The 24,675-nt window shown below is 44.1% G+C and overlaps 1 protein-coding gene across 1 annotated transcript in view; it reads right to left on the bottom strand.

The window, feature by feature from the left end:
- The window catches only part of ARPC1B (actin related protein 2/3 complex subunit 1B), a 109,369-nt gene that overhangs the window by 64,268 nt on the left and 20,426 nt on the right, over positions 1 to 24,675 (bottom strand). The window contains exons 2-4 of the mRNA XM_040357062.1: positions 15,961 to 16,026; positions 12,347 to 12,451; positions 4,156 to 4,378 (exon numbers count right to left, since the gene is read on the bottom strand). Coding sequence (XP_040212996.1) covers positions 4,156 to 4,378; positions 12,347 to 12,451; positions 15,961 to 16,024 — 392 coding nt within the window. The 5' untranslated portion in view covers positions 16,025 to 16,026. The remainder of the gene's footprint in view (positions 1 to 4,155; positions 4,379 to 12,346; positions 12,452 to 15,960; positions 16,027 to 24,675) is intronic.

Below are 24,675 nucleotides of genomic sequence, written 5' to 3'. Positions count from 1 at the left end.
TTTAGGAAACAGCGATCACAGGTCAATTGGCTTCAGTATAAATCACACAAATAGGGAACAGAAGGGGAATACAAAGACACTGAACTTCAAAAGAGCCAACTTCCCTAAATTACGGACCTTGCTGGAAGGCATGAATTGGGATAAAATCTTAGGAACAAAGAACACAGAAGAGAGATGGGTTTGCTTTAAGAGCATAAGGGCATTAGCCAATGCATCCTATTGGGTAATACATTTAAAAGAGCGATCAAAAGTCCTGGATAACTTTAATGCAAAAATGCATATAAAAGCAAAGGAGAAGGCCTTCAAAAAATACAAGGTTAATAGATCATCATCAGCATTCAGACTTTATAAAGAATGCAACAAGAAATGTAAGGGTGCAATTAGGGCGGCTAAGATAGAACACGAAAGACACATAGCGGAGAAGAACAAAAAAGCATCCCAAGAAATTCTTTGAATATGCAAACATTAAAAAAGGGAGGACAGACCATATTGGCCCCATAAAGAATGAGGAAGGACATCTGGTTACAAAGGATTGGAAAATGTTGAAGGTATTGAATTATTCTTCTCCTGTGTGGAGAAAAGCCAATGTTTAAAAAGGGCCCAAAATACATCCCTGGGAATTACAGACCTGTTAGCCTAACATCAATAGTATGCAAGCTCTTGGAGGGGATGATAAGGGACTATATCCAAGATTTTAGTAATAAGAACGGTATCATTAGCAGTTATCGAATCGTTCTTGCCAAACCAATCTATTAACCTTCTATGAGGAGAAGATTTGCCATCTAGATAAAGGATGCCCCTTAGACATGGTGTATCTGTATTTTGCAAAAGCATTTGACAGTTCCCCATAAATGTTTACTGTACAAAATAGGTCTGTTGGCATGGACCATAGGGTGAGTACATGGATTTAAAACTGGCTACAAGCGCGAGTTCAGAGGGTGGTGATAAATGGGGAGTACTTAGAATGGTCAGGGATGGGTAGTGGGGTTCCCCAGGTTTCTGTGCTGGGACCAATCCTATTTAATTTGTTCATGAACAACCCGGAGGATGGGGTAAACAGTGAAATCTCTATTTGTGGATGGTACTAAGCTAAGCAGGGCAATAACTTCTCCGCATGATGTGGAAACCTTGCAAAAAGATCTAAACAAATTAATGGGGTGGGCAACTACATGAAAAATGAGGTTAACGTAGAACATTTTTAAATAATGCAGTTGGGTGGCAAAAATATGAATGCTATCTATACACTGGGGGGAGAACCTCTGGGGGAATCTGGTGGCCCTAGTAGATGATAGGCTCAGCAATGGTAGGCAATGCCAAGCTGCTGCTAACAAAGCAAGCAGAATATTGGCATGCATTAAAAAGGGGATCAACTCCAGAGATAAAACGATAATTCTCTACAAGACTCTGGTCCGGCCGCACCTTGAGTATGCTGTCCAGTTCTGGGCACCAGTCCTCAGGAAGGATGTACTGGAAACTGAGCGAGTACAAAGAAGGGCAACAAAGCTAATAAAGGGTCTGGAGGATATTATTTATGAGGAAAGGTTGCGAGCACTGAACTTATTCTCTCTGGAGAAGAGACGCTTGAGAGGGGATATGATTTAAATGTACAAACACCATACTGCTTAACCCACAACAGGGATAAAACTTTTTTGTGGAAGGGAGTTTAACAAGACACTTATTAAAATGAGAAGAAAAGGAGGTTTAACCTTAAACAACGTAGAGGGTTCTCTACTGTAAGAGCTGCAATGATGTGTACTTCCCTTCCACAGGCGGTGTCTCAGCGGGGAGCATCGATAGTTTAAAAAAACTATTAGATAAGCACCTGAACGACCACAACATACAGGGATATACAATGTAATACTGACATATAATCACTTACATAGGTTGGACTTGGACTTGTGTCTTTTTTCAACATCACCTACTATGTAACCTACTATGTAACTATGTAACATCTGGACAGGTATTCAATGGTCAGTGAAATCGAATTCTAGTACAGTGGCATTCAACTGTTGGTCAGCTATTTACTGCTACCAGGGTGCTACGTGGATTATTTGTTGCACATAAGTATTTTTTTTTCTTTTTCCCAAGGCTCTGTTCACACCTAGGCGGTTTTTTTTTCAGGCGGAAAGTCGCTCGATTTTTTCCGCAATTTGTACAGGTCAAAAGGTCACCAATGTAAAAAGCAGAAAACGCCTGTAATCTGAGCTTCAGGCATTTTGCTTCAGATGACAAAATGTTCAGATGTGAACAGGTGCTATTGAAATGAATGGGATTTGTCTTGTTGGGCGTTTTTAGAGCTGAGGCTTACAGCAAAAAAACGCCCAATTTTTTTTAGGTGTGAACAGAGCTTTAAGGTTTCTTTAAAATGGAACTGAGAAATTTTTCAAACTTAGTAAGGGTTCAGAAATGTACATTTTACTTGGTGTTACAGCTGACCTACATAGTACAGCTGTTGACGTCTACTGCTCACATATACAGTATCTCACAAAAGTGAGTACACCCCTCACATTTTTGTAAATATTTTATTATATCTTTTCATGTGACAACACTGAGGAAATTACACGTTGCTACAATGTAAAGTAGTGAGTATACAGCTTGTACAACAATGTAAATTTGCTGCCCCACCAAAAGAACACAACACAGCCATTAATTGTCTCAACCGCTGGCAACAAACGTGATTACACCCCTAAGTGAAAATTTCCAAATTGGGCCCAATTAGCCATTTTTCCTCCCAGGTGTCATGTGACTTGTTAGTGTTACAAGTTTTATTTGTGAATGGGGAGCAGGTGTGTTAAATTTGGTGGTACCGCTCTCACTCTCTCATACTGGTCGCTGGACATTTAACATGGCACCCCATGGCAAAGAACTCTCTGGCCGGGTACACACGAGAGGATTTATCCGCGGAAACGGTCCGGGGGACCGTTTCCGCGGATAAATCCTCTGGCGGATTTTGATCTCATGGTTGTACTAACCATGAGATCAAAATCCCCGCGGAATTCCGTCCGCGGTGACGTGTCGCTCCGTCGCCGCGATGATGACGCGGCGACGTGCGCGACGCTGTGATATATGGACTTCCACGCATGCGTCGAATCATTACGACGCATGCGGGGGATGGATTCGGACGGATTGATCCGGTGAGTCTGTACAGACCAGCGGATCAATCCGTTGGACTGGATTCCAGCGGATCGATTTCTTAGCATGTCAAGAAATTTTGATCCGCTGGAAATCCATCCCCGGGGACAAAAATCCACGGAAACCGATCCGCTGGATCGTACACACCAGGGGATCTATCCGCTGGAACCGGTCCGCGGATCAATTCCAGCGGATCGATCCTCTCGTGTGTACGGGGCCTTAGAGGATCTGAAAAAAAAAAAGAATTGTTCCTCTACATAAAGATTTCCTAGGCTATAAGAAGATTGCCAAGACCCTGAAACTGAGCTGCAGCACATTGGCCAAGACCATACAGCGGTTTAACAGGACAGGTTCCGCTCAGAACAGGCCTCGCCATGGGGACAGCAAATTTACACTATACAAGCTGTACATTGATTACTTTACATTTTAGCAAAGTGTAATTTCTTCAGTGTTGTCACATGAAAAGATATAATCAGAGCTTTTTTTCTCAGAAAATAGGTGCAGGAACTCAACCACGACCTGTTCAGATTTCACAAACAGTAGAAGGGTCTTAAAGGGGCATTAAATACCAGAATTGTATTACATACAGAGTGCAGAGTTCAGGGGGTTAAAAAGCTGTCACTTGTAAACACAGAAACCAGACTTCTGTGTTTACAAGTGATTGTGGTAAGAAGGCACCAAAGGGTCTGAGCCAGAGGTGGTGGAACTAAGTTCCACCAAGTTCCCCCTGAAAAAAAGCCCTGGATATAATAAAATATTTACAAAAATGTGAGGGTGTACTTTTGTGAGATACTGTATCTAGTGTTAGTGAATAATGCTGGTCACTTGAACAATGAGGTTTTAGATAAGAATTGTATTGCAACCTCTGGCTAAACAGTTTTAAAGGTTCTTTTTACTACCTACAAGAAAAATTTGAATCAATATATGTGGCTACTAGGAGGCATTTGAAGCCCCAGAATTGTCTATCCACTCGATTTATATATAAAATATATAATAAATATATAAAACATAGGCTGTAATCACCAGTCATTCTCCTGTTCAAAATAACAGATGGAGATAAGCCTTGAACCACTGCCCACAGCAAACTTGTTTTCCTTGGGTGACCACTTCACACATCGTGCTGCACGATTAATCCTCAGAATGACGAGAGTTGGTTTCCACACATTGTTTCGCAGAGTCCAAACGTAGGCATTTCGATCAGTGCCACATGTCACAATTCGATTGCTCTCAGGTGCCCAATCAATGCCTAATTCAATAAAGAAAACATATTAGAAAAAAGTTTGCATACCTCTGTAGGTAAAGGGAAAATATTTATCTGTTCATTCATGGACCTGCCCAAAGTGAAAGCTTAACTTATTTAAACTAGAGAACCACTAAAAAGGTAACCACAATTCTGTGTTTTCTAGAGATGTGATCATCGTAGTTTTATTAGCAATAATGCTGTCTACACTATTGGCTTTTTGTGGCCCCTGAGCCAGCTTGCCACATGCTGATGATGGAATCATCAGGTGTGTTAGAAAAAAGCTCCCGATCACTGTTGTATCCTACTGATAAATTGGAATCAGCTTGCTCCCCCACTTCACCCCAATCCCCTCTTAACTGTATGTTTAGACAGTGGCATACCTGGATGGTTGCCTGCCCTGGGTACAGCCGCCTGATGGGGGCTATCCATACCTCTGTCAAATGGGACCCACAGCTACCAAAACAACTTACTGACTCCCCAAGTTCTCAGTGTTAAAGAGCGTTGACAAACAAAATCTATCACCACTCACTTCCTCTGCAACTGTATCAGCCATTGAAAGATCTCACACCTAAAAGCCATTGACTGTAAAAAAAATATTATACTAATGAGATGGCAAAAGGTAAAGTATTTACGGACTTCAGTGTAGAAATGGCAAAGGCCCAGGAAAAAAAAAACCTGCAAAAATTGGGTTTTCATTTTTCTTTCTGGAAAAATTGGAAGAAAGTGTGTGAAATATGTTCTTTTATAATAAGTAAAATATTCATGACATGTGTTCAAACTTTATAATCTGAAGACTATAATGAAAGATTTGAGACTTTGTGTAGAGTCTTAAATGACTGAAAGTTCACTTTCACTTACAGTAACAGTGTACTTCTCAATGCAGTTTTAAAACAATATGCATTTCTGACACTAGGGGGAACTGCAGGGAAAAGGCTCCAGTTTAGTTGTCTTGTGGGCTCCATCTTGTACCTCCTACATTTGGGTGAATGTTGGGATACAGTAGATGATAGTTTCTCTCCTCTCAGGCCTTAATTGACAGGTAAGAGCAAATTTGTCTGAAAAATTGGTTTATCTTTATAACCTTTAAATGATTCCTATTAATGTTCTCCATTATCACAGCATAATGTTCCCTGTAGTCTACTCAGTACATTGTTTATTCTTTTCCCTTTTCCAGTAAAATGGTGAGACCAACCTCTAGTTTTGCAAATATCGTCAGAAGAAATATAATTTTCCAAATGCTACAAGGATGATCAAACACATTCTTGTATACCAGAGGTGCCCTAAAGACATTAAAAATATTTTATACAATAAAATAATAGGGACCCTAATGAAAGTGAGAGTAGCTTTTCCCTCCACAGTTCTCATTCCGGAAACATTTCTGCTGCTTCTGGATTATCACGTAGGGGTCACTAACATTTACAGCATGCGATAACATGGTCACGTGACTAATTTGAATTATCGCATGCGGTAAATAAAATCCAATTCACCTAAAAAGGATTATGTGGTATTTACTGCAAAATGAAAAATGTGCCGGTAAACAGTGTTGCCAACCGTCCCTATTTTTATGGAAGTCCGTAAAAAACGGGCACTTTTGGAGGCAGGGGGTGATGGTGGCTGCGGTGGCACCGCAGAGGGGGATTGGAGGCAGGGGGAGATTGGAGGCAGAGGGTGTTGGTGGCAGGGGGTGATTGGAGGCACCACAGAGGGGGATGGTGGCACCGCAGAGGGTGGGGGATGGGGACAGGGGTTGTTGGTGGCACCGCAGAGGGATGGAGGCAGGGGACGATGAAGGCAGGGTGTGATTGGAGGCAGGGGGCCTGGGGGAGATTGGAGGCAGGGGGTGTTAGTGGGAGGGGGTGATTAGAGGTAGGGGGTGTTGGTGGCACCGCAGAAGGGGATGGTGGCATCGCAGGGGGTGGGAATGGAGACAGGGGTTGTTGGTGGCACCGCAGAGGGGGATGGAGGCAGGGGGCCTGGGGGAGATTGGAGGCAGGGGGTGATTGGAGGAAGGGGGTGATTGGAGGCAGGGGGAGATTGGAGGCAGGGGGAGATTGGAGGCAGGGGGAGATTGGAGGCAGGGGGAGATTGTGGCATTGCAGAGGGGGGTAAATGCAGGGGGTGTTGGTGGCAGAGGGGGGTGAAGGCAGGGGGTGTTGGTGGTAGAGGGGGGTGGAGGCAGGGAGTGATGTGACTAAATAATTTGCCCTTATTATATAGAAAATAACAAAAATATGTTTTTTTACCTTAATATCTACCTTAAATAACATTGCTATTTGCCTAGCGTACTTGTTTGTAGCCTAAATACTGAAATTTGCACCTAAAAATGTAATTTAGTAACTTTTGTGAAATGCCAGTAAAAACGTGGCTGCGCCAGTAAATTTCGGGTGTCGTGTCAGTAAATTTCAATCTGGTAGGTTGGCAACACTGCCGGTAAATATCATCAAAAAAACATGCGGTAAACTCTTACGTATAATTCACAAACAGAACAGAGAGTAAAAAAACATGCAATATTTATCACCAGTGTTTTTCTGGCGGTATCACATGCAGTATTTGTCAGAAAAAGCCTGGGGTCCCCCCCCCCAATAGCTTGTTGCTTAGGAGCGGCTGGGAAGTCCGCCGCAGAGTCCTTAACAACGGATGATTCATCAGCTGTCAGCAAAATGTGAAAAACATTACCGACAACAAAAATTATGAAAAAATAAACAACCAAATGGCAAAAAAATAAAGTAAAACAGGGTGGAGTGGTGGGGTCCCCCCCCAAAATCCATACCAGACCTTTATCCGAGCATGCAGCCTGGCAAGTCGAGAAAGGGAGGGGACAAGCGAGCACCCTTCCTGAGGAACCATACCAGGCCACATGCCATCAATATGAGGGGGTGGATGCTTTGTTGATGGGGACAAGGAACTCATCCAGACAACCCTGGGCTGAGGTTCTGGGGGTCTGCAGGCAGGGGGCTTATCGGAATCTGGAAGGCTCCTTTAACAAGGGGCCCCCCAGATCCTGTACCCCTACCTATTCTCAAAAAAAAGTGTAAAAGGTGAATAAAGACAGTACAAAAGTTTTAAACAAGTCCTTTATTAAAAAATAAAAAATCACGCTACCACTGCTGGAACCAACAAAAGCTCCGCTCGCCGCGAGCGCCCCTGCGGTCTAGTGCCTCACTATGTGCCATTTCTTAAAAAGTTATGGGGTGGGGCCACCCAGCGATGTCACCTGGTGGCACCGCCCCCTTGTGATGTCACCGACCCAGCATGCACAGGTTGGTGACATCACAAGGGTGGGGGTGCCCCCCGGTGACGTCGCCGGGTAGCCTCTCCCCACAGTTATTTAAGAACGGTTACACAGCAGTGCAGCCAGACTGCGGGAGCATTCGTGGCAAGCAGTGTTTTTTCTTTTCTGGCTCCTGCGGTGGTGGCAGCGTCATGATTGATGATGGATTTACAGTTTTTTTTTTAATAAAGGAATTTTCTAAAATGTTTGTACTGTCTTTATTCAGTTTTAAACTTTTTTTGGTGAAAAAGGCTGGGATCTGAGGGCTCCTTATTAAAGGGGGTTGCAAATTCCAGTAAGCCCCCTGCTTGAAAACCCCTACAACCCTGGGCTGTGTTTGTGGGCATAAGACCCATGTCCCCATCAATATGGGGACAAGGGGGCTCTGCCCCCCCGCCCCAAAGCACCCACCCCCCCATGTTGAGGGCATGTGGCCTGGTATGGGTCAGGAGGAGGGGTGCTCGCTCATCTCCCTACCTTTCTTGACCTGCCAGGATGCATACTGGGATAAGGTTCTGGTATGAATTTTGGGGGGACCTCACAACATTTTTTTTTTTTTTTTTAAAGACCATTAATATGCATTGGGGATGGGGGGCCCGCACTGTTTTTTCCCCTGTAGTTTTTAATTGACGGCATGTCAGTTGTTAAGTCATCTGTGCGGCTGACTTCCCAATCCGCTCCTTAGCAACCAGCTCAATGTGCCAATTTACTGCATGGAAATGCAGTAATTACCACTCAATAGAACAAATACAGCATTCGTTATTGAACGCAACATTTTTAGTGAATTGCACTTTTAAAACGGATTTACTGCAAGCGCTTTTTTACCGCATTTTATGGTCTGTTATTAAACTCTTAGTGAATTTACCCCAAAGTGTTTATTCACTAGCAGCATCTTCAAGTAACGACACATGAAGTTGCTAAATGTAAAAACAAAGCCCAGAATATGATCCAAATTACTGACCAAGGAGTGAGGGAATTTAACAAAATACTAAAATGTTGCCCTGTCAATTGTGTGGCAGGAGTTATTCTACACTGGGTGTTCACATGATCACTGATTACTCCGTTATCAGTCTGCTAAAAGCGGAGAGAAGGGACTGTTAGTCACCTCTCTGCTCCATCCAGCTCTCTTCGGCTCTCAACATGCTGAGAGGCAGAGCCAGCTGTCAACTAGGCGGCTAGGTGGACCCCAACAACATGGTTGGTATCCTTTCAGAGCCTGGAGCTGGAGCAGCTCTGTGACATCAGCTGATAGCAGCCATAGCCAGCTATAAGCATACTTAACGTAACACAAGTACATTCCAGTGACTTACAAGAGAAGTATGGCCATAAAAGCTTTGGCCATACTTCTCTTTTAGGGCAAATTGTATTATTTACAACCCTCATATCCTGGGATAGCAGTTTGTATTATAGTAAACAATGAATAAATACTATAATCTACCAAATATACTTACAATCACACAAGCACTCCATAACTTCCAACAACAGAAATTACATAGGCGGTGCTCCAGGCAGCAACACATTAGATATCAAGGTTAGTTTCATGAGTCCCTGAGGCTTGCTTTAAGTATTTTTTCATAAAATTTTATATATTTTTTTATAGGTATACAGTTTTCTTATTTTATGCTTGCAAGGTGCGTTAAGGTGGGGGTCATGTGAATTGTGTAGGGGCTTTTAGGTGTAGATCTATCATCAGTGGGGTGTATCATGGTGTTAAAATCTCCCCCGACTACATGTGGGATCTGTGGGTTGTTGGGCAGTCTAGTGGAGATCTCACTGAAATTTTGTTTGCTAGGGCTATTGGGGGCTTAAATATTGGATATTGCTAGGTCTCTATTTGCTACACGGATGTGTACCGTGAGGAAACGGCCGTGGTTGTTGTGGTCAGTGGAAATGACTTCACAGGGAAGGTTTTTGTGGATTAAGATAAGGACCCCTGCTTTACGTCCTACTGCGTTGGATCCTAGAACTGTGCCTACCCAGAGTTTTCTCATGTGGTGGAAATCGGTGGCGGATAGGCAATGTCTGTTCGCAGCCTCATCAGGTTAGCGAAGGATTTTTAGTCTCTTATTAGGGGATCTAAGCCCTTTTACGTTCCAGGATGTGACTTTCATGGGGGGGGGGATTTAAGTGAGGGATTTGCGCCGGTGACTGGGACTTATTAAGTTTTGGTCTGCGGGAGGGAACTGATGCCTTAACGTGTGATATTGCGATTTTCAAATAGAAGACAGGTGGTGTATGAGAATCTAGTAACAGGTGATTGATATGCAATAAGTGCAGGAGATGAGGGAGTGTTGGGGGGGGGGGGGGGTTTGAAAAACAGAACAAACAATATACTAAACATTAGGTGAACTTCTCTTTTTTCCACATGGAGATACTGCATAAGTCAGCTCCCAAGCTGACCCGAAAAGTGCATCGTAGAATCGCGCTTAAGGAGCAGGACTGTTTTTTGCATCCGACTTCGGGTATGCATGAGGAACGGAGTTAACTGAATGCAGTAGAACCATGGAATACATAACAAATATGCCAGAGGCATAAAGTGGATGGGGCGGGGGGTAACCCGAGTATAAACAGATTAAACATAGTAGCCCTGCTTACGTTCATAGAGGCCATACTCGGGGGTGACCTTACAGAAGGTGGGACCCAAACTCAGGTAACCTAACTGGGAAACTTATGTACGCCCAAATGTGTTCTGAGCTTGTGTAAGAGGATACCGAGTCAGCCAGGAGTAGAGCGATGGTCGTGTCCTGGAGGCCTGAAGCGCTTTGGGGAGTCCTTCCTAGGGCTTCTTTGTTCCAGAGAGCGATTATTTAGGGTTGCCCTGGATGAGGAGTTGGAGTGGAGGTCAGCGTATTGCTTGCGCAGGAAGACTTCTGCTTCAGAGGGGTCCTGGAAGGAGAGTTGATCCCCATTGGGGGCCTGGAGTCAGCGGATTGCAGGAAAAGCCAAGGTGAATTTCGCTTGTTGCTGGTGGAGTTCTGAGCAGACCTGTTGGAAGGCCTTCCTTTTCTTGTAGACTTCGACGTAGTAGTCCGCAAAGACTAGGACCTTTATCCCATCTATTTGAAGGCATCTGGAAAGCCTGAATTTTTGTAGGATGGTGTAACAAGACCCTTGCTCGCTCGGTTCCACTCTCCCAACACTCCTCTGCTGCTGTTGAATCAGATTCGGATCGCAACGTCTGATGGTTCGGTCATCCAAGGCTCCGGGATCCGAACTACAGCTATGTGCCGTTAGAAATACATCAGAACAAATACCAGGCAGGCTGTATGTAAGTTCAAACAGGCAACTCTTTTATTGGATGCACACACACTTTTATACAACAGTTTAAACGCCCTGCCCCCAACAACCGCTTTCCTATTGGTCAATTGTAAAGTACATTGTAGTTCTCAATTAGGTCCTCTTGGCCATGCAAATGAGGACTTGGAAAAAGGGTCAGCAGTGATTGGTCCGATAGCTTGAATAGAAGGACTGCTATGTGTAATGAGACAGAAGCCCCAGGGGGTAATCAATGAACACAAACAGCCAGACACAGAACAATGCTTTTCCTTCAGACAATGAAGATGTCTGGAGGGGGGGAGGGTTAGCTTTAAGACAGGGCAGAAGACCCCCCACTGTGTAACAGATTTCAAAGAGATACACTTCAGCATTCCAAGGTCCATGACAGATGGCAGCTTTATCTGAGTAGTTCAGGTATTTTGCAATGCTCGGACAGGGAGTTTTGCGCTCCATGTTGTAAGTTCCCATGCGGTGGGCCCGTTCAACTGTACATGGGCCAGGAAGGCCTGTCGCTTTCAGAATGTGGAATCCAGAATTCTGCAATGGCTGATGCTTAGAGGGACTCCGGGATGCCAACGAAGTACAGATTGCTCCTTCTGGATCTGTTCTCAAAAGTCGTCCAATTTTTGGAGCATGTATTGGTTCATTTTGACCTGGGCTTGTTCCGTTGCTTGCGCTTGGTATAGTTCATCTTCCACGTTGGATAGGAGGCTTTCAACTTAATTTAATCATTTAATCTGGTGTTATGTTCCCCCAGTTGTTTTTTGATATGCTGCATCCCTGCATTGACTGCTTTCTCTACCGCAGTTATCATGGGAGAGAATAGTGCATCCACGGCCAGGGCAATGAGCTCCGTATTGGTGTTTGTACTTGAATCCCCATGGTAAGAGGAGGGAGAGGCAGTATGTGGGGAAGGATGTGTGGAGTGAGGTGCTGTGGAGCCGCTCACATCCATGCCAGTCACTTCCGCCGTGGGATCCTACCAGGCCGAAGCTGGGGCCTCGATTTGTGGCTGGGCCAGGGGCACCAAGTGGGCAGTGTGCGACCGTGGCCCGTTTTTCTCCATGAAAGGTCCATGGAGGTGCGGGGGGCTCCCGAAGAGGCTGCAGGCAGTGCGGGGAGGATTGGGCTGGCTTTGCAAGCAGATTATGGGGTTGAGCTGCAGGAGCTGTGGAGAGGATGCAGCTACTCCATACGGCGCCGGAACTGGAAGTGATTTTTTTTGGTGTTTTTTTAAGTAACATTTATCGTATTTGGTGTTTTTAGATCAACAGAATGCTTAGTGGGGTTGTTCTCCAATATTAGTTTGGTGTATGCCTAAAAAAAATACCTTAAACTTTTTTATGAGGATCATTAAAAGAGAAGTATGAAAATTAGGTCAGTCTGGACTGACACATTGGACGACAGATATTATAGGTGTTTACCTGTAACCTGGCCGTTGTGTTCTTTCAACTCATGCATTTTGGTCCATTTTTCTCCTTCTTTCTTGTAAATATGGACATCATGACTATTTGGGCAAAAAGCTATTTCTGTGAGGGGAAAAAAAGGGATAAATACAAATATTGCACAAGCATAGTAATCTAACTGGATCACGTTGCTCAAAACAAAAAACAGTTGGAGAGATTTATAAAACAGTTAATGGAAAGATATGGCTGGTTTATACATTATTTCATTAATTTTATTTATGTAAATATAAAATATACTAGTACACATGGCCCAAATGTTGGGCGGCATCAGCCGTTTCAATAGAAACCAGCCGACATTAAGCCCCTGTGTACTGCAGTTGGTCCAACAGAAGCCAGACGTTCTGCCAGCTTCTTACTAAGGGGCATGACCAAAAAAGGTCTGCTGATTGGCTCCCGATCAGCGCTCTCAGCCAATGTTAAGACTTGCAACATAAGTTGCAGTAAAAAAATAAATAAAAATTGTGTAAAGTAACAAAGAAATAATAAAGTCTTGAAAACTTATGAAAGCTTTCCTTGAAAATAAAGATTTTTTTTTTTTTTTTTAACAACTTAAAGGCTTCTAGGCAACAGCAAAACTGAACCTCATGGGCTGGTAATTGATTCATATTGTTGCTGTAAAGGAAGAGGATGAGTCCTCTCAGTGAGACAATTGGGAGAACGATGTATGAAAATGGGGTCTGTAGAGAGGTGGGTGTTAGAATCAAGATTCAGGCTGGCCCTTTAAGGCTAAGCAAAACTTACTCGAGACAGTCTTTACCTGGAAACAGTGATTGACCGGCTTCCAGCAGTCCATGTGTAAAGCACCTATTGCACGCCACATACCATAAGTTTGCTCTGACCCTGCTCTCTCCACTGTGATTCGGTTAGTCTAGACTAGCTGGCTAGTCTAGACTACACTTCTGCTTGACCCTCCTGTGTTATTAGACTCTCTTGGCCTGCTCTGACCTGCTCCATGCTTGCAGCAGTCCTTGCTGCTCTGTTGACATTTGTGGTGGTGCACCACAAGTTCCAGCCACCCTTTTCTGCCTATGGTCCTGCTCGTGGTACATGCTATGTATTATTGAACTGTCTGCATATGTAGCACGTCTGAACTGTTTACTATCAACTATACTCTTGATCTGGCAGTGGGGAAAATGGAGATGATGGAAAGGAAGAATGGTAAAGGGAGAGAAAGTGTTTTAGGAAAAGGGGAGGAAAGAAGATTAGGGAAAAAATTCAATTTAAATTACATTTTAAGGGGGAAAGGTGTAATATTTTTCCTGCATGTTTTCACCCTTTTTTTTTATCTTGTGTTGCATATCAATGATGCTGGTTGTCTGCAGCCACTTCCCTATCTACAGTACATGCTCATGCTCATTTATAGTCTTCATCAGAAACCAGCATGACAGGGTGACAAGGCAGGAGCACGGTTAAGAGATGGGTACAAAGCTTTGACACTAACAAGAAGTGCCTGGACAAGGACCTTCACTGCAAGATTAACAGGTTTTATTTTTACCAAAGGCTGCAAATTTAAATGGAAATTACTTTTGTGTTTACTTTTATTGTGAAACTAAACTTAAAGTGGTTCTAAAGGCAAGACTTATTTTTACCTTAGAGCAGATTTTTTTTTCCTCCCATGTCCTTGTGGTTGATCTCCTACCTTCACCAACTTGCCATCCATGTTCTTCTGAGCTCTATAGTTCCTCTACAATAGGCTGCTGAACTTGCTGAAAAAACGTCATTGCCTGGCGACTTCCTGTTTGTAAGACCACTGGCTTCTATCCCTCTCCTAAGCTCAGCCAGCGGTCTGACACGCCCGGTTGTAGTCCTCTAAAAATGAACAGGAAGGAAGCAAAGATGTAGTGGGCGGATGGGGTCTCACCCCCCCGGTCTGTGCCACCCATTTAGGTGGTGTCCTCCTCCTCCCTACCAGCAATCCACCCTCCACTGTCAGCGCCGCCCCCCCCCCCCCCCCCCTACCGCAGCCCACCGCCTGCTATCTCCGTGCAGAGCGGGAATTATTATTAGAAATCAGTTGTATGACACAGCAGGGATGTCCCGCTGTGTCAGGTATAGTATATCAGAACACTGATCGCTGATGTCCGCCCCCTGCCCTTATTGGCACAGTGCGCGGTCAATCATAATAACGGCGGGAGGCGGGGACATCAGCGATCGGTGTTCTCATGAATGTTGGTACTGGTGGTCCCTGACATTTGACTCTGGTGGTGGTCCCTGACATTTTGCACTGGTGGACACTGACACGTTGCACTGGTGGTCCCCGACATTCGACTCTGGTGGACACAGACATGTTGCACTGGTTTGCATTTATATTAAAATGCTTTATATTTATAAGGCTGTAACCTATCATACTGTGTGTAATGTATGGCTTGCTGGCTGCAGAATGAGGGATGTGGAGAGGGAGAGGGAGAGGGATGTGGAGAGGGATGTGGAGAGGGAGAGGGAGAGGGATGTGGAGAGGGATGTGGAGAGGGAGAGGGAGAGGGAGAGGGAGAGGGAGAGGGAGAGAGAGAGAGAGAGAGAGAGATAGAGAGAGAGAGAGAGAGAGAGAGAATGCAATCACTGTTCTAAGAGATCCTCCCTGCCAGAAAAGATAATGCATTTTTTGAATCACAGAGCTGACTTCCTGAAAATTCAGTCATATTTCTTAAACGGTAAGAAATATCACAAATGTAATAACTGTTTAGCGTTGTGTGGGGGGTGTACTATAATGCTTTAACGCATTCTCTGCATTAGCCCAGGTTCACACTAAGCCGTGTGAGTTTCGCTGAACTCGCACAATTTCACTCCCACATGCAAGTTCAGATTTCGGCTGCGATTTCACAGAAATCTTTGCTGTCATTGGAAATCGCAACCTGAAATCCCGAAAAGTAGTACAGAAACTACTTTTTGAAAGTGCAGCATTGCACTGATTAGGATGGTGCCATTGCCAGCAATTTCCACAATTTGACATGTTGAATCGCATGTCAAATTGTACCAATGTTAACCAGGGCTCAAGGTAAAAAAAAAACTTCATGTGTCTGTGTCCCTCACTTCTAAACACTTACCTGAGCCTAATCTTGAATGGCTCCACCTGCTGTCAATCAAATCCTGTGAGGTGGGAGTCGGGGTTGGGTCGAGCCGCTGTGTGCGTCTATAGATGCACACAGCCCAGCTCAGGATTGACACATAAGAAGATCTCCTGCAGGAGGCCCCACAAGAGGGCCGCTCTGTGCAATGTGAAGTATAGGAAGTTTACTTATTTGAAAAAAAAAAACGCTACAATCACGTTTATAAAAAAATGCAAGCTGACAGCTCTTTATTGCAGAAGAGACATGCGCAGCTCTGCAACATCCTCCGGCTGAGACAAACTCCCATGTGCATGGCAGGGGGCCAAAAACCCAGCACCTGGAAGTAGCCGTGGAGAAGACGACAGTGGCTGGCGAAGGATTTAACCATTGCATCGCTGGAATGAGGAGGTAAATACATCTGCGGGCTTAGTTCCACTTTTATCATGTTAAGCCTATATATGATTTAAATTATTGGGTTTTCATAAACTTTAATGATCAAGTTTCAAAACAATCAGAAATACTCACGAGTTCCATCTTTATTAAAGGCATGGCAGCTTATTGGTTCCAGGAGGAAACTGTGAAACGCCATTTCTATATGAAAAAAGAAAAACAGGTAGCTTGAAGAAATAAAGTTATACAAGAAAACTCCCAATGGTAGCGCTACACCATAGAAACGGTAATCCACAGTGTTCTGTGTGATTAAAAAGTTTCACAAAAAAACACCCGTGCAGCTGTCAACCACTAAGGAGACATGGGCAAAAAGCAAAAGAACAAAATATACAGCGCACAGGGGTTGAGTGAATGTCACTTTATAGTCTAAAAATTTATAAAAAACACATATGCATGAATAATTGAAATAGCCGCAAATAGCACAAAGCTTTGTGCCATTTGCGGCTATTTCAATTATTCATGCATATGTGTTTTTTATAAATTTTTAGACTATAAAGTGACATTCACTCAACCCCTGTGCGCTGTATTTTTTGTTCTTTAGCTTGAAGAAATAGTCTTTTCCTTACATTGAACATTAAAGGGCACATTCATGAAGCTGTGAATGTGACTTTTAGCAAACACTCACTGGTGGTAGATTCACCTTCAGTTAATGTTTTCAAATGTCAGAATTACAGCTCTAAAAAATATGCCGCAGAGTTTGTTTGATGCTAAGATACAAGCACAAAATGATGATGAATGCAAGCAAAAATGTTACCATAACAATAAACAATGTTAACTGCTTGCTGACCAGCGCATGACTATATACGTCGGCAGCATGGCACGGACAGGCAGAAGGAAGTATATGTCTCCTTTAAAAGCGCGGCATTGTGGACACGCGTGCGCCGCCACGAGCCCGACCGCAGGTACCGCGGACTCGATTGCCGCGGGGATACCCACGATCGTCTCACGGTAAGGAAGAACGGGGAGATGCTGATGTAAACAAGCATCTCCCCGCTCTGCCTAGTGACAATGACAGTGATCACCCCTTCCTGTAATCGAAAGCGGTGATCACTGTCTTGTCATGTGTAGACCATCCCCCCCTACAGTAAGAATCACTCACTAGGGCACACTTAACCCCTACAGCGCCACCTAGTGGTTAACCCCTTCACTGCCAATAAAAATCCCATAAAACTATCCCCTATTTTGGAGACGCTATAACTTTTGCGCAAACCAATCAATAAACGCTAATAATACGTATCGGCCTAAACTGAGGGGAAAATTTTTTTTTTATATATTTTTTAGGGATATTTATTATAGCAAAAAGTTAAAAATATTTATTTTTTTCAAAATTGTCGCTCTATTTTTGTTTATAGCGCAAACAATAAAAACCGCGGAGGTGATCAAATACCACCAAAAGAAAGCTCTATTTGTGGGAAAAAAAGGACCACGTTGGAAGACGATGGCGCAATTGTCAGTTAAAGCGACGCAGTGCTGAATCGCAAAAAGTGGTCGGTCATTTGGCTGCATAATGGTCCGGCGCTTAGGTGGTCCCCAGGGCTCCCTGCCAGCCGCTGACATCTTCAGCTCAGGGGTTTCCTTTTAATTGGCTGGCCCAAGGTGACGTTACTCTTGAATATGCATGGGATTTCAATCAGCTCAGAATTGGTGAAATTCTACACCTGGCTGCACTTTCGCAGATCAGTGTGCAGTGCAGACAGGCAGGTAAGGTAACTTAGAAATATAGGGACAAATGTAGCGCAACCCCCAATGTGAATAAATAAAGGAAACAGTGTATATTGAGGTGTATCTTCCAAATAATGTGAAAAACAAACAAATGTGTGAAGTCCACTGAATGTGAAGGAAGTTCACTCGATCACTGTTCAAAGGGTGGCAGGTTTTCCAACAGTAATATTACACTGAGCAAAAGCGACAAGAAAATAAATAAAATAGGTAAGGTAACTTCAATACAGAAAAGACATAGCATGTTTCTTCTGCATTAAAACTCCTGCCTGTCCATAAGTTCCACTTTAAAGCGGGGGTTCACCCTAAAACAAAATTCTAACATTACATTAAGCTCCATTCTGACATTGACTGTACGCAAATCTTTTTTTTTTTTTGCCGTACATACAGTTATATCTTTATTTTCCCCCGACAACTCGTGACGCGCCCGTATGCGCCGGGGGGAAGCTTATGCCACACGTCAATCAATTTGCCAGTGCATAGGAACGCCCACTCCCGCCGGATTCATACCCGGAAGTCAGGGGGGAAAATAAAGATATAACGGTATGTACGGCAAAAAAAAAAAAGAAAAGAAGATCAGCGTACAGTCAATGTCAGAATGGAGCTTAATGTAATGTTAGAATTTTTTTTTGGTAAACCCCCGTTTTAAGGTGGGGGGGGGGGGGGTGAGATGGACCTCCTGGTACTAAATCCATCTGAGCACTGACAACATTCCTAAGAATTGATGAAGGGGGGAGTGTGTTTTGCCCCTGAAACACATTGGCATTTTTTCTGCTATGAATCAATTTTATCATTAAAAACTTAGACTCTTAGACATTTGTTTGCCAATTTCAGTGGCTTGTATGTACAGTATGTGGATTTCCAATTCTGGGTTCTTTTTTTCCTGATCTTCAGGGCATACGTCCCAACTTTTGAACTTCAGAATGAGGGACACCTCAGGAAGGAATTAACCTTGCATAGCGCGCCACGGCAAATGTGGGGGTGGTCAAACGTCTGACAGTGGGAGGAGCTTAAGGGGCGTCAAACAAAACTCGGGCTTTCTTGTACCTATAAAATATGCTTTTATTATTTATTATATATGCTTTTATATTTTATTATAAGCAAGAATCTCATGGATACATAAAAACCCAAGCACATTTATTTAAAAAAAAGGATAAAATAATGCAGGGTTTTGGAGTGCATTATGTACATAGTGCAGGGTTCTGGGATGAGCTATGTACAGAGTGCAGGGTTCTGTGGTGAGCTGCGTACAGAGTGCAGGGTTCTGGGGTGAGCTGCGTACAGAGTTCTGGGGTGAGCTGCGTACAGAGTTCTGGGGTGAGCTGCGTACAGAGTGCAGGGTTCTGGGGTGAGCTGCGTAAAGAGTGCAGTGTTCAGGGGTGAGCTGCGTGCAGAGCGCAGGGTTCTGGGATGAGTTGCGTACAGAGTGCAGGGTTCTGGGATGAGCTGCGTACAGAGTGCAGGGTTCTGGGATGAGCTGCGTACAGAGTGCAGGGTTCTGAGATGAGCTATACACAGGGTGCAGGGTTCTGGAATAAGCTATGATGGGAGGGGGGCAGTGGAGGGCAGTATGATGGGAGGGGGCAGTATGATGGGAGGGATGGTAGTGGAGAGCAGTATGATGGGAGGGGGCAGCATGGGGAGGGGTAGTAGTGGAGGGCAGTATGGTGGGAGGGGGGTTAGTGGAGGGCAGTATGATGGGAGGGGTAGTAGTGGAGGGCAGTATGATGGGAGGGGGCAGTATAATGGGAAGGGGCAGTGGAGGGCAGTATAATGGGAGGGGTGGTGGTGGAGGGCAATATGATGGGAGGGGGGCAGCCACAGTGGAGGTCAGTATGGGGGGACAGCATGATCTGGAGGAGGGCAGTATGGGAGGGAGCAGAGTGACCAGGAGCATCCTCGAGGCACTGCACTGCAGGGAGCATTTCTCCTACCTTTCCAGTGACAGAAACAGCCTTCATATGAGACCCGGAGTCGGGGGTGGAGTCAGGGGCGAATCTGGCGGTCCTAGGCACGGATGACTGTTTGCCTCTACACTGTGGATGCAGCTAGCCTTGGAACGCAATTCCGCGCATATATATTGGTTTTGTGACCCCTTGTTATTTTTGCCCATTACAGATATGGAGCTTTTTGTCTCCCTGTATGGGTATTTCCATAGGGGGCGAGTCTATCTGACTTACTGAGGCATGATGTTAGGCCATCGTCACGCGACCCTTTGATTGGCCCACACTCCGGGCTATGGGATTCGATGCAATGATCACATGGTCCCTCGTACCGGAGTATCACTGCTCTATGCCCCGGACTACAAGTTTTGAGTGGGCGGTCACATTGCCACCCATACTGGAGCGTGATTGTACGGCACTCATGGGAGTGGGATTGGACGGCGCTTCAGCGCCGTGACGTCACCGCACATTTTTTTTGGGTGGCTGTGGCGAGCCTGCAGTGAGGCGCGTGATGTGTAATTTTTGATATATTTTTTGATGGTTTATTTTATGTATGTGTCGGGTGCAGTTGTGATGTATGTAATATGCATTACATAATTTCATGCTCCCCTTTGATGTGTTACATCACTTCCTGTTCCCTCCCCTGTTTGGGCTGGCTTTGGTCTGGTATATGTATAAAAGCAAGCAGTATGGGGGTGCAGTAACATGCCCCTGGTGACGGCTCTAAGCCGAAACGCGTCGTTTCTGCTTTACAGCATCCCATACTGCTTTTACAATTTTTCATGTGATCACTTTTTATCCGCTTATTTTTTTTTGTTATATGAATTTTAAAATAAAACCTGTCACGGTTTATTTTTTGACCTGCACCATCTGGAGCACTCTTTTTTGTTTCGTTCTTGTTGCTCTGTGAGCTCGTTGGAGTTTTTCTATCTGCATCCTGCATTGGAAGGCCCATCTGTCCAGTTCCTATGGCCCTTTCATCCATCCCACTTGAGTGATTGGAACATCTACCACCATTTGGGGAGATCCTTTGTGCAGTGATGCAGGTCCACTGTGACCATCAAGCGTATGAGACTTACTGTTGCAAAACCCTATGGTAAGAGTACCTCACCATATTTATATCTATATTGTGATGCCTTGGTGATCCCCTCAGGCAACTAGACATTCAACATCATATGTCATCTATTGAAAAGTCACTTCTTTTAATTGACTATTATTTCACACATCGGGTTGTGTGATCATTTCACTGATCCAGCATCGCATTGTTTGTGGTGTATGGTCTTTACATGGACTTTTTCCCATACATTAAGTTGTAATTTATATATGATTTCCGATCTTATGTCACTATACATTTTGTGCACAACACATTTAGCGCTGCACTATTGTTCCCTACTTCTCCTTTAGCTGCTGAAAGTCATCTCTGTACCTAGGACTGCCAGCTCAGCCTCCCGACTCTGCCCCCAGCTCAGCACATGCACTAAGGATGGCTTCGCTTCCTGATTCCCTCACCGAGGATGGCAGCGGAAGCCGCTGAGGACCGAGCGATTGCTCAACCTTCGGCTGATGACATCGCGTGCGCGCTGACAGGTAAGTGTCCATTTTTTAAAAGTCAGCAGCTGCCGTATTTGTAGCTGCTGGCTTTTAAAAAAAAAATTCTGCGGAACCTCTTCTTTAATGTACACTGGACATTTTACAACCTCCCCTGAATGATTTAGGCTCGGTTCACACCTATGCGTTTTTGGGCGTTTTTCTGCTGTAAGCCTCAGCTCTAAAAATGCCCAACAAGATAAATCCCATTAATTTCAATGGCTCCTGTTCACATCTGAGCGTTTTGTCATCTGAAACAAAATGCCTGAAGCTCAAAAAAGTACAGGAGCTTCTTTTTTTGCAGATTACAGGTGTTTTCTGCTTTTTACATTGGTGACCTTTTGACCTGTACAAAAACCTGGCAAAATCGCGGTAAAAACGCAAAACTTTCTGCCTGAAAATTAAATGCTCAGGTGTGAATGCAGCCTGACAGATAGTAAACAACTCAGGACCTCCACAAAACCCTCAACGGTGGTTACAGAGGCAACAAGTTGTGTCCTACATTTGCTCTTTCAACATCAGACATTCTGGCTAAGCCGACAGACTTTGAAGCTATGATACTACAGGAGAACCCCCAACCGATGTGGTTTCCCAACTCTATTCTATAATCTTGAATGTGTCTTCTCCAGATCTCCCGTCCTACACGCAGGTTTGGGAAGTAGAGCTTCATCACACAATTAATCTCTCAGACTGGCAAAAATGCTTTATACCAACTCTCTCTGGCCTCTACAACCGAGTAAAGGTTAATCGATGCCAAGCGGCTCTTAATGGGATTCACCTATCAATAACTGACACATGTTGGCATTGCCATGCCTCCGAGGGTACGTTAACTCACATCTGATGGGATTGCCTCTCCATCCATGAATTTTGGCAACTTATTTTCTAGTTGTACTGTAAACTAATGGCGACATCTACACAATCCTCTCCTGAAGTGGCCTTACTATGCATGATACCTGGACCTTTTAGATCCATCAAAAAAGATATTTTGTGGCACTTCCTGACTGCTGCCAGGATAGTAATTCCCCGTCACTGGAAGTCAACTACTGTACCTTCGCTGGGGGAGTGGACCATTGAGCTGGACTCCAAAAGAGACCTTAAAAAGATGTTGGCACAGGAGCTAGGAAAGGAAGAACAGTTTTCTCTTAACAGGACTGCATGGTCCATGTTCCGCTACTTCTTCGATTTACAAACATTGATTGAGATCGATACTGATCCTAGTCCAATGCACGCATGACAGATTGTATTCTTACCTTAATCTTGCTTTCTCCTGATCTCCTTTTCTCGCCCCGTCTTATACCCCTCTGGTTTCTTCCTCGACCCACCTTGGGACCATACTACAACCACACACTGAAGCATCATTGTTGTAATATGATGTGCGATTGCTGCAGCATACAAATTTTCATATTGTTCTGCCTTTAAAATCTCCAAACATTTATATACCTGCATCGGACGGACTTAGAAAGAGAACATGTTCTCTTTTTTCCAGACGGAAAAAAATTCTATCGGAAATTCCGTTCGTCTGTATGGAACGCCGAAGGAGAAAAACCATGCATGCTCAGAATCAAGTCGACGCATGCTCGGAAGCATTGAACTTCATTTTTCTCGGCTCGTCGTTGTGTTGTATGTCACCATGTTCTTGACAGTCAGAATTTGGTGTGACAGTGTATGCAAGACAGCTTGAACGGAAAAATCCATCAGAGTTTATCCCAATGGAAATTCCGATCGTTTGTACAAGGCATTAGACAGTGTTATACATCTGTTCTTTGTCTGTTTAACTTCTACCATGTCAGCAGATACACTGACTCATAAACCTCATTGTTGCATTATATGTATGGAATTTCTACACCCTTCATGATTCCAGATCTGTCTGTAAATTTTGTTTCTTTATCCTAATAAAAACAGATTGAACAAGAGATACTGACATTGGCAATATGTAGTCTGTACGTCTTTTAAACAGTTAAACTGTTGCATGCAAGTATTGCTACAGAAAACAGTTGTGGTTCAGGTTTCCTTACATAAAAGGCAGTGTGTAAAACTGGGAAGTTGGCTTAGCAGATACAAAGACAGAATCGCAAAGACACTCTGCATTATATACCGAAACAACTGCATCACAGTGGAAGTAACTAGAATTCAAATGCAAATATTTATTTATGTTTCTGTTAGGAGTCAGATGCAGGCACACAAACATCAATATCACACTGGCTGTCTTTGCAAAATGATACATAAAAGCAACAGACATATAAAAACACACCTAAAAAGACTGCATATGTTAGGCCGCGTACACACGACCGGTCCAAACCGATGAAAACGGACCGAAGTCCAGTTTCATCGGTCCAAACCGACCGTGTGTACGGCTCATCGGACTTTTGTCCTTCAGACCAAAGTTTTAGAACTTGCTTTAAAATCGAACCGATGGACGGCTGACCATCGGTCAAAACCAATGGTTAGTACACAAAAGCATCGGTTCAAAACCCGTGCATGCTCAGAATCAAGTCGACGCATGCTTGGAAGCATTGAATTTTTTCAGCACGTCGTGTGTTTTACGTCACCGCGTTCTGACCCGATCGTTTTTTGAACTGATGGTGTGTACGCACATCAGACCATCAGGCCGCTTCAGCGGTGAACAGGTGAAAACGATCTGTCGGACCATTCTCATCGGATGGATCGACCATGTGTACGCGGCCTTACAGTCTGATTGTACTACCTTCATAAAATTGTACAACTTAAATACTAACAACTATGTAGTAATAGGGCCTGTCTAATTAAACAGAAATTAAATAGATTTATTTTTGGTAGGTGTATTACATAGAGATTTGGTAAATCAAAATGAAATTGTACAACAAGATTATAAAAGTGAATATCTAGCTTTAGACAGGCATTGTATTCTGAAAAGATTACAGTAGTTCAAAAGGTGAAGTTTCAGATTAACATAGAGAAACCCATGTAACACAAAGGCACGATAAGCAGAAAAACTTCCCTGCCCCCATTTGAAACCTCAATGCGATACGTTCAACAGACATGCAGAGGCCTATGAATAGAGTAGTAAACGGGGAAAAAAAGTAGATACCCAGGAACATCAGGCAGAGCTTAAAGTGGAGGTCAGCCTAAAAAAAATATATTAAAAGCCAGCAGCTACAAATAGTGCAGCTGCTGACTTTTAATACATGGACACTTAACTGTCCAGGGCACCTGCGATGTCGGCAGCTGAAGCCGATCAGACGCTCGGCTCTTAAGTGCTGCCGCCCCCATCCTCGGTGAGGGAATCAGAAAGTGAAGCATTGCGGCTTCACTTCCTGGTTCCCTACTGCCCATGCACGAGTCGTGCTGCGCATCCTCACTGGTCCCTGCTGTCTTCTGGAAGTGGCGTAGGTCACCGCGGTCACTGCAGTGATCTATGCCAGGAAGTGGGAGCAAATACCTGTATTACACAGGTATCTGCACCCTTCTCCCCCTGAAAGGTGCCAAATGTGACACCGGAGGGGGGGGGGGGGAGGATTCCAAAAAGTGGAAGTTCCATTTTTGGGTGGAACTCCACTTTAAA

Source organism: Rana temporaria, chromosome 6 (assembly GCF_905171775.1).
Source record: "Rana temporaria chromosome 6, aRanTem1.1, whole genome shotgun sequence".
NCBI lineage: Eukaryota > Metazoa > Chordata > Amphibia > Anura > Ranidae > Rana > Rana temporaria.
The sequence above is the reverse complement of the archived record's forward strand: the minus strand, read 5'-3'. Positions and strand labels throughout refer to the sequence as shown.